The sequence below is a fragment of the Hemitrygon akajei genome, unplaced genomic scaffold (assembly GCF_048418815.1).
Source record: "Hemitrygon akajei unplaced genomic scaffold, sHemAka1.3 Scf000063, whole genome shotgun sequence".
Classification (NCBI taxonomy): domain Eukaryota; kingdom Metazoa; phylum Chordata; class Chondrichthyes; order Myliobatiformes; family Dasyatidae; genus Hemitrygon; species Hemitrygon akajei.
The window spans coordinates 3,372,642-3,386,650 of record NW_027331949.1 but is presented as its reverse complement, the minus strand read 5'-3'; the positions used below and the strand labels follow the sequence as shown (position 1 = coordinate 3,386,650).

Here is a 14,009-nt window from a genome sequence, read left to right as displayed (position 1 = left end):
TGATGATCAACACTGACGCACCTCAGGGGTGTGTGCTTAGCCCACTACTGTACTCTCTGTATACACATGACTGTGTGGCTAGGCGTAGCTCAAACATCATCTACCATTGTACGAGGGGGTGTACAGGAGTGAGATATGCCAGCTAGTGGAATGGTGCCACAGCAACAACCTGGCACTCAACGTCAGTAAAACGAACGAGCAGATTGTGGACTTCAGAAAGAGTAAGATGAGGAAACTCATACCAATCAGAAGTAGAGATAGTGAGCGGCTTTAAGTTCCTGGGTGTCAAGATCTCTGAGTATCTGACCTTGTCCCAGCACATTGATTCAGCCATAAAGAAGGCAAGACAGCGGCTATACTTTATTAGGACTGTGAAGCGGTGTGGCATGTCAACAAATACGCTCAAAAACTTCTATAGTTGCACCGTGGAGGACATTCTGACAGGCTGCATCACTGTCTGGTATGGAGGGGCCAAAAGAAGCAGCAGAAGGTTGTAAATCTTGTCAGCTCCATTTGTACTAGCTTACAAATTACCCAGGACATCTTTAGGAAGTGGTGTCTCAGAAAGGCAGCATCCATTATTAAAGACATCCAGCACCCAGAGCATGCCCATTTTTCACTGCTATATCAGGTAGGAGATACAGTAGCCTGAAGGCACACACTCAGCGATTCAGGAACAGCTTCTTCCTCTTCTGCCATCCGATTCCTAAATGGAATTTGAAGCTTTGGACTATCTCACTTTTTAACATACAGTGATACTGTTTTTGCACATTCTTAATAATCTATTCATTACACGTAATTTATTTAATTGTTTGTTTATACTGTTTTAATGTATTTATTTTATTATTATTATCTATGCTAGGTTATGTACTGCATTGAACTGTTGCTGCTAAGTTAACACATTTCATAACACATACCGGTGATAATAAACCTGATTTAGATTCTGAGTTTCTATCTTTAGCTTTTATTCTGACAAGCACATACCTGCTTTGTACTTTCAAAATTTAGCTTTGAAGGCCTTCCACTTACCAAGCACATCTTTGCCATAAAGCAGCCTGTCCCAATCCACAGTTGCCAGATCCTAGTATTCTAATTCCAGGTGTTATTCCATGCCCTGAACACATCCGCCTTTCCCACGCTGCTCCTCGTATTGAAATATGCAGATCTCAGCATGTTCACTGCACCATGCTCAACTTTTTCATTCCTAACTTTGTCTAAGGCCTGAACAACATCTGTCTGCACAACCCCTCCACTATCTGTTCTGTTATTCAGGCTCCCATTCCCCCTGCAACTTTAGTTTAACCCCCCCCCCCCCCATACAGCCACCTCCCACCGTGCAACTCTATCATCCATTTGGCTTTCATCTCCCAGATCATTAAAAAGGAGATGCATACCAGGTACAGGCAAATAGGAACAAATGTGGTACTTACGAAGTACGGGAAATTCAAGTGAACACTTATGAAAGAAACAAAAGAAGGCATGAGGTTGCCCCAGCAGACAAGGTGAAGGAGAATCCTCAGGGATTCTGCAGATATGTTAAGTGTGAAAAGATTGCAAGGGAAAATACGTTTGTATTAATCCTCTGCAAGATCAGAATGGTAATCCATATGAGGAGACAAAATAGATGTGGGAGATTTTATTGCATCCATATTTACTCAGGAGATGGACACAGAGTCTATAGAAGTGAGACAAAGCTGCATCAACTTTATGGTCCCTGTACAGATTACAGAGTTGGAGGTGTTTGCTGACTTAAAGCAAACTACCATGGATAAATCCCCAGGGCCTGACAAGTTGTTCCCTGGGACCCTGTGGAAGACAAGTGCAGAAATTTTCGGGGCCCAAGCACAGATATTTAAATCATCCTTAGTGACAGGTGAGCTACTGGAGGATTGGAGGACAGCCAATGTTTTTCCGCTGTTCAAGAAAGGCTCTAAAAATAAACTAAGAAATTGTATGTTGGTGAGCTTCATATCAGTAGGGGCAAAGCTATTGGAAATTTATCTGCAGGAACCGGAAATATAAGTATTTGGATAGATGTGGTCTGATTAAGTATAGGCAGTATGGCTTGACAAAGTTTCATATGGGAGGTGGGTCAAGAAGGTTCAGTCACTCAGCATTCAAGATAAGATATTAAATTGGATGAGACACTGTCTTTGGGAGAAGCCGGAGTTTGGTAGCAGATGGTTGCCTCTCTGGCCAGAGGCCTGTGACTAGTGGTGTGCCATAAGGGTCAGTGCTGGATCTGTTGTTGTCTGTCATCTATATCAGTATTCTGGATGATAGTGTCATTAACTGGATTAGCAAATTTGTGGGTGACACCAAGATTGGTGGTGTAGTTGTCAGCGAGGAAGGCTATCATGGCTTGCAGTGCGATCTGGACCCGCTGGAAAAATGGGTTGAGAAATAGAAAGTAGAAAATTGTGAGGTGTTGCACTTTGGTATGACCTACCAGGGTCATACTGGTAGGGCACTGAGAAGTGTTGCATAGGAAAGAAATCTGGGAATACAGGTCCATATTTCACTGAAAGTGGTGTCACAGTTCGATAAGGACAGAATGAAAGATTTTGGCATATTGGCTTTCATAAACCAAAGTACTGAGTACAGGAGATGGTGCCTAATTTGGACTATTGAGTGCAGTTTTTGTCTCCAACCTACAGGAAAATGTAAGAGGTTGAAAGAGTTCAGAGAATATTCGCAAGAATGTTTCCAGGTCTGGAGGACTTGGGTTATAAGGAGAGATTGAGCTGGTCTGAACTTTGTTCCTTGGAATGTAGAAGACTGATGGGAGATTGATGGAGGTGTACCACACTTACAAGGGTTATAGATGGGGTAAATGCAAGCTGGCTTTTTCCACTGAGATTGAGTGGGACTACAATCAGACCCCATGGGTTAAGAGTGAAAGGAAATGTTAAGAGGAACATGAGGGGAAACTTCTTCCACAGACGGTCATCGGGGTGTGGACTGAGCAGACAACTCAACTGGTGCATGCGAGCTCAATTTCAACATTTAAGAGGTTTGTATAGGAACCTGAATGGTAGGTGTATGGGAGTAGACAGTTTAAATAGTTCAACACAAACTAGATGGGCCAAAGGGCCTGTTTCTGTGTGGTACTTTTCTGTGATTCTGTGACTCTGTGACAAGAACCAGAAATAATATGATTATTCATTTAATTCCTTTTAACAGCTGTGCAAGCCAACCATTCATCTAGGCAGGAAAATGAACTGTGGCACTTTACATTGACAGTAGATAAAAGAAAATCCCAGCTGCATGTCAACAAAGAGTATTTGCGTGAGAGTGTTTCAGTTACTGTCGGGCCAGGCACCCTTGCAGCTCAGTGGGATCAGGGAAGAATACCAATGGAGAGAGTCAAACTGAGTCAGGTCATAGATTGGGGATGGCAGAAATGCCCCATTCTTATAGAGACAGGTAGAGCATCAGAGAGTTTGATGGTCATTCCAGATACCAGCACTGTGCACAGTTAGAAGATGATTTTTCTCTCCAAATTGTGTGCAGGCTCGAAGGGCCGAATGGTCTACTTCTGCACCTATTGTCTAGTGTCTATTGTAACAGTATGATGCCAGATCACACCTTGGCAACTCAAGTGATCTCATCTGAAATGTTGTCCTTCACTCATTGATGCAGCTTAAATGTTTTTTTTTCAGGTTAAAAACGACAAGGAAATTATCTACGGGAATCTCGAACAGAACATGCCATTTTGCTGTCTCTGTCCAGATATTTAAGAAGTGGAACAAAGGATTCACTCGGTCATCTGAACTAATGGCTCACCAGCGAGTTCATACCGGGGAGCGGCTGTTCACCTGCTTGGACTGTGGGAAGGGATTCACATTGTCATCTCACCTACTGAGACACCAGTCAGTTCACACTGGTGAGAGGCCATTCGCCTGCTCTCACTGTGGGAAAAGATTCACTTTATCATCTCAACTTAAGGTACATCAGCGAGTTCACACTGGGGAGAGGCCATTCAACTGCTCAGACTGTGGGAAGGGACTCACTCAGTTATCCCACCTACAAGCACACCAGTCAGTTCACACTGGGGAGAGGCCATTCAACTGCTCAGACTGCGGGAAAGGATTCACTTTATCATCTAATCTTAAGGCACATCAGCGAATTCACACTGGGGAGAGGCCGTTCACCTGCTCAGACTGTGGGAAGGGATTCACACAGTTCACTAACCGAGAAGCACACCGGTCAGTTCACACTGGGGAGAGGCGGTTCATCTGCTCGGACTTTGGGAAGAGATTTTCTCAGACAAATCAACCAAATGTGCATCATTGAGTTCACACAGGGGAGTGTGGGAAGGGATTCACTCAGTAATCTAACCTTATGTAACTCTCGCTTTGGCTGGCAGCTTAATATGGGGGGGGGGGGGGGGGGGGGGTGGGGGGTTATAGCCCCCCCAGCCCGGCCAAACATAAGAAATCTCGTTTGGGTGGATGCTGCGTGATGTGTCCCCTGTTACAAATCAGTAACATGAAATAACAAACAGTACACAAAATGCGATTTAAACTATTGAGATTCATAATTCTTACTTTGACTATATGGTTAATAAAATAAACAAAAAGGGGCCACTCGCTCCACTCGCGTCTTCTCATCTCTCCCCAGCAAAAGACCACGAAAACCTCTCTTCCAGACTCACAAGGAAGGACATTTCTGTTACTGGATAACCCCAAAACTCTGTTATTTCTAGTCATAACCTAAACATTGCTGCTTCAGAGAAAACATCAGCAGTGAAACCTTGCAGCATGTTACACATACGACACACGACCGGGTTCACACTGGGGATAAAGTTTCAATAAGCTGCATGCTGGATATTTGTCCATCACCATTGCTGAATGCAATTTTGAGGGTGACTGTCAGCGTTGAACTCTGAAATTATTGCTGCTTTGGTCGCTGGGCATGGGAGGAGTTTCTTCTGCTGCACATTCACCTTTAATGGGACTGGAATTTAATATTCTGGATCTGAGACAAATAAATCAGTTCTATTTTAAACTCTGTCTCTGGTACTTAGTGATTTTATAACACACCTAGTGCACAATAGAGTCAACTCAGGCCACCTGGAACTTGCCAGTGATTCAGTTCCACGACAGTCCTTTTAAATCCTCCCCTGTTTTTCATCTCTCACTCTCCCTGTGGTTATGGGTTCCAAACAGTTTTCCAGATCAGAAAAACTTAAGTATTGTTCCTAATGAAGCCATTTATATGGGTATAGTAAAGGTGTTCCTTCCCGTTATTGTATTTGTTATACTATTGAGCTCTGCTTGGCATATTTTCTTAAGGCTTGCAGTAAATTTTGCCAAACGTTTTAACTATTTGACACTATGTTATAATTTCTTGCTTGTTGATATTCTAGATACCTCGGTATCAAGTGCCCTGATGAGTGGTCTTGGCCTCTCTTCCCAAGTTGACATTTCTTCCCAACCAAGCCCAACTTGCTGAGCTCCTCCAGCCCATTCTTTGAAATCCTTCAGATTTCCAGCATCTGCAGTATCTCTTGTGTCCAATATACTTGCATGTTTCTCAAAACGATGGAGTTAGATAGATTCTTCATTGGTCAGGGCATATAAGGATATAGAGAGAACGGAGGTGATTGGGGCTGAGAGGCAAATTAGGTTAGCCATGATGAAATGGTGGAGCAGACGAGATGAGCCAAATAACCTAAATTGGCTCCTACGTCTTCTGGTCTTATGTTTCACTTTCATCTCTCTTTTATCCTCTGCTGTCCCCCTACATTTCTTACTCTGACATCATTTCACCCCGCCCCTCAAAAAAACATGCCAATAATTCAAAACTATTGGGAAAGGTCAGTATAGATGGTATTACTAAGCAATGAATGTGCTTTCGAAGCTGAAAGGCCTGAAGGTAAATAAGACTCCTGGACCAGCTGTGAGCAGTCCAGTGTTCAGAAAGGGGTAATTAAAGAGTTTGTGAAGGCATTGGAGTGAAAGAACACTCTGACTTATCACTACATACCTCTTGCATCCATGAACCCATCCAAAATACTCCTAAATGCTAAAATCGACCCTGCCACTCTAATGTTCTATAATGTATAATGTAATGTAATATATAATGTATATATTGTATATAATATATAATAATATAATGTACAAATTATATTCTATAATATAAAATAACATTCTATAATGTTCTATATTGCTTAATGTAACCTCCATGAGCACATCATAAAATTGGCTGCACTCTACTCAACTGAAAGCACTGCTTACTATGCAAAGCATTTTGTGTTAAGGTATTTCTACATAACTACACAGGTGGCGTTGGAAGTGTACAGAAACTGCATCACTCCTGCTCAGAGACATCGAATACTCAAATGTAAACAGAATTCAGGAAAGTACCATATAGGATTTACACTGGAACTGCCAATGTGTTTCGTTAGCTTTGGAATCACTTATGTTCTATTATGTGTAAAAGGTAATAACGTAACTTCTCTAACTTTATGACTGCACATAAAATTGGTTGCAGACTACTCCAAATCACATGGTAACTAGAATTATAAGGTTTGCATCAGGTTAGCACAAAGCACTTATCAGAATAATTCAAATCTACACTATAATGAGCTGAATGCATTACTTTCTACTCTATGCGTTTTGTGCTGTATGTGTACAAAACTACCCAAGTGAGTTGGGAATTGTACTGTCACTGGATGAAGACAACCCTCTACTGCAAGCTGAATTCAAGAAACTACCACTTAGCTTTTACAATGGAGCTTCCAATTTGTTTCTTTAGCATTGGAAACTCATGTTGAATTGTGTACAGTAGGTGTAACTTCTCTAACTTTATGAGAACACTCATACTACTGTTTGCCGACAACTCTAACATATGATAAGTAAAGAGAAAATGTTAACAACGGTTTCTACATAACCTCACAGGTGGCGTTGGAAGTGTACAGAAACTGCATCACACCAGCTCAGAGACATCAAATACTTAAATGCAAGCAGAATTCAGGAACCTACCACATGCATTTATATTGGAGCTACGAATGTTTCTATAACAGTGGAAAGTCTCATGTTCTATTGTGTATAGTAGGAGATAGTGCTCAATGTAACTTCTCTAACATTATGAGCACACTCATAATACTGTTTGCAGACAACTCTAAATCATATGATAAGAAAAGGTTTACAACAGTTAGCGGATAGCACGTTCACCAAAAATTCATGTCTACACTCTACTCAACTGAAAGCACTGCTTACTATGCAAAGCATTTTGTGTTAGATATTTCCACATAACTACACAGGTGGCGTTGGAAGTGTGCAGAACCTGCATTACTCCTGCTCAGAGTCATCGAATACTCAAATGTAAGCAGAATTCAGGAAAGTACCATATAAGATTTACACTGGAACTGCCAATGTGTTTCGTTAGCTTTGAAATCAGTGATGTTCTATTATGTGTAAAAGGTAATACTAAACGTAACTTCTCTAACTTTATGACTGCACTCATAAAATTGGTTGCAGACTACTCCAAATCACATGGTAACTAGAATTATAAGGTTAGCATCCGGTTAGCACAAAGCACTTTTCAGAATAATTCAAATCTACACTATAATGAGATGAATGCATTACATTCTACTCTATGCATTTTGTGCTGTATGTGTACAAAACAACCCAAGTGAGTTGTGAATAGTACGGTCACTTAATGAAGACAACCCACAACCATGGATTAATCTATTGCAAGCTGAATTCAAAAAACTACCACTTAGCTTTTACAATGGAGCTACCAATTTGTTTCTTTAGCATTGGAAACATGTTGAATTGTGTACAGCAGGTGTAACGTCTCTAACTTTATGAGCACACTCATACTACTGTTTGCAGACAATAACTCACATGATAAGTAAAGGGAAAAGGTTTACAACAAGATATCAAATAGCACTTTCACCAAAAATTCAAGTCTACACTCTACTCAACTGAAAGCACTGCATACTATGCAAAACATTTTGTGTTAGGGTATTTCTACATAACTACCCAGGTGGCGTTGGAAGTCCACAGAAACTGTAACACTCCAGCTCAGAGACATCGAATACTCAAATGCAAGCAGAAGTCAGGAACCTACCACATAGCATTTAGATTGGAGCTACGAATGATTCTATAACATTGGAAACACTCATGTTCTATTGTGTATAGTCGGAGATAGTGCTCAATGTAACTTCTCTAACTTTATGAGCACACTCATAATACTGTTTGCAGACAACTCTAAATCATATGATAATATAGAGAAAAGTTTTACAACATAGTAGATAGCACTTTCACCAAAAATTCGTATACACTCTACTCAACTGAAAGCAGTGCTTACTATGCAAAGCATTTTCTGTTAGCTATTTCTACATAACATCACAGGTGGCGTTGGAAGTGTACAGAAACTGTATCACTCATGCTCAGAGACATCGAATACTCAAAGGTAAGCAGAATTCAGGAAAGTATCATATAGGATTTACACTGGAAGTGCTAATGTGTTTCGTTAGCTTTGGATTCACTGATGTTCTATTATGTGTAAAAGGTAATACTACATAACGTAACTTCACTAACGTTATGACTGTACTCATAAAATTATTTGCAGACTACTCCAAATCACATGGAAACTAGAATTATAAGGTTTGCATCAGGTTAGCACAAAGCACTTATCAGAATAATTCAAATCTACACTATAATGAGCTGAATGCTTTACTTTCAACTCTATGCGTTTTGTGCTGTATGTGTACAAAACTACCCAAGTGAGTTGGGAATTGTACTGTCACTGGATGAAGACAACCCTCAACCATGGATTACTCTACTGCAAGCTGAATTCAAGAAACTACCACTTAGCTTTTACAATGGAGCTTCCAATTTGTTTCTTTAGCATTGGAAACATGTTGAATTGTGTACAGTAGGTGTAACTTCTCTAACTTTATGAGAACACTCATACTACTGTTTGCCGACAACTCTAACATATGATAAGTAAAGAGAAAATGTTAACAACAGTTTCTACATAACCTCACAGGTGGCGTTGGAAGTGTACAGAAACTGCATCACACCAGCTCAGAGACATCAAATACTTAAATGCAAGCAGAATTCAGGAACCTACCACATGCATTTATATTGGAGCTACGAATGTTTCTATAACATTGGAAAGTCTCATGTTCTATGGTGTATAGTAGGAGATAGTGCTCAATGTAACTTCTCTAACATTATGAGCACACTCATAATACTGTTTGCAGACAACTCTAAATCATATGATAAGTATAGAGAAAAGGTTTACAACAGTTAGCGGATAGCACGTTCACCAAAAATTCATGTCTACACTCTACTCAACTGAAAGCACTGCTTACTATGCAAAGCATTTTGTGTTAGATATTTGGAACTGCCAATGTGTTTCGTTAGCTTTGGAATCACTTATGTTCTATTATGTGTAAAAGGTAATAACGTAACTTCTCTAACTTTATGACTGCACTCATAAAATTGGTTGCAGACTACTCCAAATCACATGGTAACTAGAATTATAAGGTTTGCATCAGGTTAGCACAAAGCACTTTTCAGAATAATTCAAATCTACACTATAATGAGATGAATGCATTACATTCTACTCTATGCATTTTGTGCTGTATGTGTACAAAACAACCGAAGTGAGGTGAATTGTACGGTCACTTAATGAAGACAACCCACAACCATGGATTACTCTAATGCAAGCTGAATTCAAGAACATACCACATAGCATTTAGATTGGAGCTACCAATATGTTTCTATAGCTTTGGAAACTCTAATGTTCTATTGCGTATGGTAGGAGATAGTGCTCAATGCAACTTCTCTAACTTCATGAGCACACTCATAAAACTGTTTGCAGACAACTCTAAATCATTTGATAAGTATAGAGAAAATGTTTACAACAAGTTAGCAGATAGCACTTTCACCAAAAATTCATGTCTACACTCTACTCAACTGAAAGCACTGCTTACTATGCAAAGCATTTTGTGTTAGATATTTCTACATAACTACACAGGTGGCGTTGGAAGTGTACAGAAACTGCATCACTCCTGCTCAGAGACATCGAATACTTAAATGCAAGCAGAATTCAGGAACCTACCACATAGCATTTATATTGGAGCTACGAATGTTTCTATAACAGTGGAAAGTCTCATGTTCTATTGTGTATAGTAGGAGATAGTGCTCAATGTAACTTCTCTAACATTATGAGCACACTCATAATACTGTTTGCAGACAACTCTAAATCATATGATAAGTATAGAGAAAAGGTTTACAACAGTTAGCGGATAGCACGTTCACCAAAAATTCATGTCTACACTCTACTCAACTGAAAGCACTGCTTACTATGCAAAGCATTTTGTGTTAGATATTTGGAACTGCCAATGTGTTTCGTTAGCTTTGGAATCACTTATGTTCTATTATGTGTAAAAGGTAATAACGTAACTTCTCTAACTTTATGACTGCACTCATAAAATTGGTTGCAGACTACTCCAAATCACATGGTAACTAGAATTATAAGGTTTGCATCAGGTTAGCACAAAGCACTTTTCAGAATAATTCAAATCTACACTATAATGAGATGAATGCATTACATTCTACTCTATGCATTTTGTGCTGTATGTGTACAAAACAACCGAAGTGAGTTGTGAATTGTACGGTCACTTAATGAAGACAACCCACAACCATGGATTACTCTAATGCAAGCTGAATTCAAGAACATACCACATAGCATTTAGATTGGAGCTACCAATATGTTTCTATAGCTTTGGAAACTCTAATGTTCTATTGCGTATGGTAGGAGGTAGTGCTCAATGCAACTTCTCTAACTTCATGAGCACACTCATAAAACTGTTTGCAGACAACTCTAAATCATTTGATAAGTATAGAGAAAATGTTTACAACAAGTTAGCAGATAGCACTTTCACCAAAAATTCATGTCTACACTCTACTCAACTGAAAGCACTGCTTACTATGCAAAGCATTTTGTGTTAGATATTTCTACATAACTACACAGGTGGCGTTGGAAGTGTACAGAAACTGCATCACTCCTGCTCAGAGACATCGAATACTTAAATGCAAGCAGAATTCAGGAACCTACCACATAGCATTTATATTGGAGCTACGAATGTTTCTATAACAGTGGAAAGTCTCATGTTCTATTGTGTATAGTAGGAGATAGTGCTCAATGTAACTTCTCTAACATTATGAGCACACTCATAATACTGTTTGCAGACAACTCTAAATCATATGATAAGTATAGAGAAAAGGTTTACAACAGTTAGCGGATAGCACGTTCACCAAAAATTCATGTCTACACTCTACTCAACTGAAAGCACTGCTTACTATGCAAAGCATTTTGTGTTAGATATTTGGAACTGCCAATGTGTTTCGTTAGCTTTGGAATCACTTATGTTCTATTATGTGTAAAAGGTAATAACGTAACTTCTCTAACTTTATGACTGCACTCATAAAATTGGTTGCAGACTACTCCAAATCACATGGTAACTAGAATTATAAGGTTTGCATCAGGTTAGCACAAAGCACTTTTCAGAATAATTCAAATCTACACTATAATGAGATGAATGCATTACATTCTACTCTATGCATTTTGTGCTGTATGTGTACAAAACAACCGAAGTGAGTTGTGAATTGTACGGTCACTTAATGAAGACAACCCACAACCATGGATTACTCTAATGCAAGCTGAATTCAAGAACATACCACATAGCATTTAGATTGGAGCTACCAATATGTTTCTATAGCTTTGGAAACTCTAATGTTCTATTGCGTATGGTAGGAGGTAGTGCTCAATGCAACTTCTCTAACTTCATGAGCACACTCATAAAACTGTTTGCAGACAACTCTAAATCATTTGATAAGTATAGAGAAAATGTTTACAACAAGTTAGCAGATAGCACTTTCACCAAAAATTCATGTCTACACTCTACTCAACTGAAAGCACTGCTTACTATGCAAAGCATTTTGTGTTAGATATTTCTACATAACTACACAGGTGGCGTTGGAAGTGTACAGAAACTGCATCACTCCTGCTCAGAGACATCGAATACTTAAATGCAAGCAGAATTCAGGAACCTACCACATAGCATTTATATTGGAGCTACGAATGTTTCTATAACAGTGGAAAGTCTCATGTTCTATTGTGTATAGTAGGAGATAGTGCTCAATGTAACTTCTCTAACATTATGAGCACACTCATAATACTGTTTGCAGACAACTCTAAATCATATGATAAGAAAAGGTTTACAACAGTTAGCGGATAGCACGTTCACCAAAAATTCATGTCTACACTCTACTCAACTGAAAGCACTGCTTACTATGCAAAGCATTTTGTGTTAGATATTTCCACATAACTACACAGGTGGCGTTGGAAGTGTGCAGAACCTGCATTACTCCTGCTCAGAGTCATCGAATACTCAAATGTAAGCAGAATTCAGGAAAGTACCATATAAGATTTACACTGGAACTGCCAATGTGTTTCGTTAGCTTTGAAATCAGTGATGTTCTATTATGTGTAAAAGGTAATACTAAACGTAACTTCTCTAACTTTATGACTGCACTCATAAAATTGGTTGCAGACTACTCCAAATCACATGGTAACTAGAATTATAAGGTTAGCATCCGGTTAGCACAAAGCACTTTTCAGAATAATTCAAATCTACACTATAATGAGATGAATGCATTACATTCTACTCTATGCATTTTGTGCTGTATGTGTACAAAACAACCCAAGTGAGTTGTGAATAGTACGGTCACTTAATGAAGACAACCCACAACCATGGATTAATCTATTGCAAGCTGAATTCAAAAAACTACCACTTAGCTTTTACAATGGAGCTACCAATTTGTTTCTTTAGCATTGGAAACATGTTGAATTGTGTACAGCAGGTGTAACGTCTCTAACTTTATGAGCACACTCATACTACTGTTTGCAGACAATAACTCACATGATAAGTAAAGGGAAAAGGTTTACAACAAGATATCAAATAGCACTTTCACCAAAAATTCAAGTCTACACTCTACTCAACTGAAAGCACTGCATACTATGCAAAACATTTTGTGTTAGGGTATTTCTACATAACTACCCAGGTGGCGTTGGAAGTCCACAGAAACTGTAACACTCCAGCTCAGAGACATCGAATACTCAAATGCAAGCAGAAGTCAGGAACCTACCACATAGCATTTAGATTGGAGCTACGAATGATTCTATAACATTGGAAACACTCATGTTCTATTGTGTATAGTCGGAGATAGTGCTCAATGTAACTTCTCTAACTTTATGAGCACACTCATAATACTGTTTGCAGACAACTCTAAATCATATGATAATATAGAGAAAAGTTTTACAACATAGTAGATAGCACTTTCACCAAAAATTCGTATACACTCTACTCAACTGAAAGCAGTGCTTACTATGCAAAGCATTTTCTGTTAGCTATTTCTACATAACATCACAGGTGGCGTTGGAAGTGTACAGAAACTGTATCACTCATGCTCAGAGACATCGAATACTCAAAGGTAAGCAGAATTCAGGAAAGTATCATATAGGATTTACACTGGAAGTGCTAATGTGTTTCGTTAGCTTTGGATTCACTGATGTTCTATTATGTGTAAAAGGTAATACTACATAACGTAACTTCACTAACGTTATGACTGTACTCATAAAATTATTTGCAGACTACTCCAAATCACATGGAAACTAGAATTATAAGGTTTGCATCAGGTTAGCACAAAGCACTTATCAGAATAATTCAAATCTACACTATAATGAGCTGAATGCTTTACTTTCAACTCTATGCGTTTTGTGCTGTATGTGTACAAAACTACCCAAGTGAGTTGGGAATTGTACTGTCACTGGATGAAGACAACCCTCAACCATGGATTACTCTACTGCAAGCTGAATTCAAGAAACTACCACTTAGCTTTTACAATGGAGCTTCCAATTTGTTTCTTTAGCATTGGAAACATGTTGAATTGTGTACAGTAGGTGTAACTTCTCTAACT

The 14,009-nt window shown here is 39.0% G+C and overlaps 1 protein-coding gene across 1 annotated transcript in view; it reads left to right on the top strand.

Moving 5' to 3' along the window:
• Positions 1-4,335, top strand: part of LOC140721881 (uncharacterized) — a 45,544-nt gene extending 41,209 nt beyond the window's left edge. The window contains 1 exon segment of the mRNA XM_073036706.1: positions 3,742-4,335. Within this exon segment, the coding sequence (XP_072892807.1) occupies positions 3,742-4,335 (594 nt within the window).
• The last annotated feature ends 9,674 nt before the right edge of the window (positions 4,336-14,009 follow it).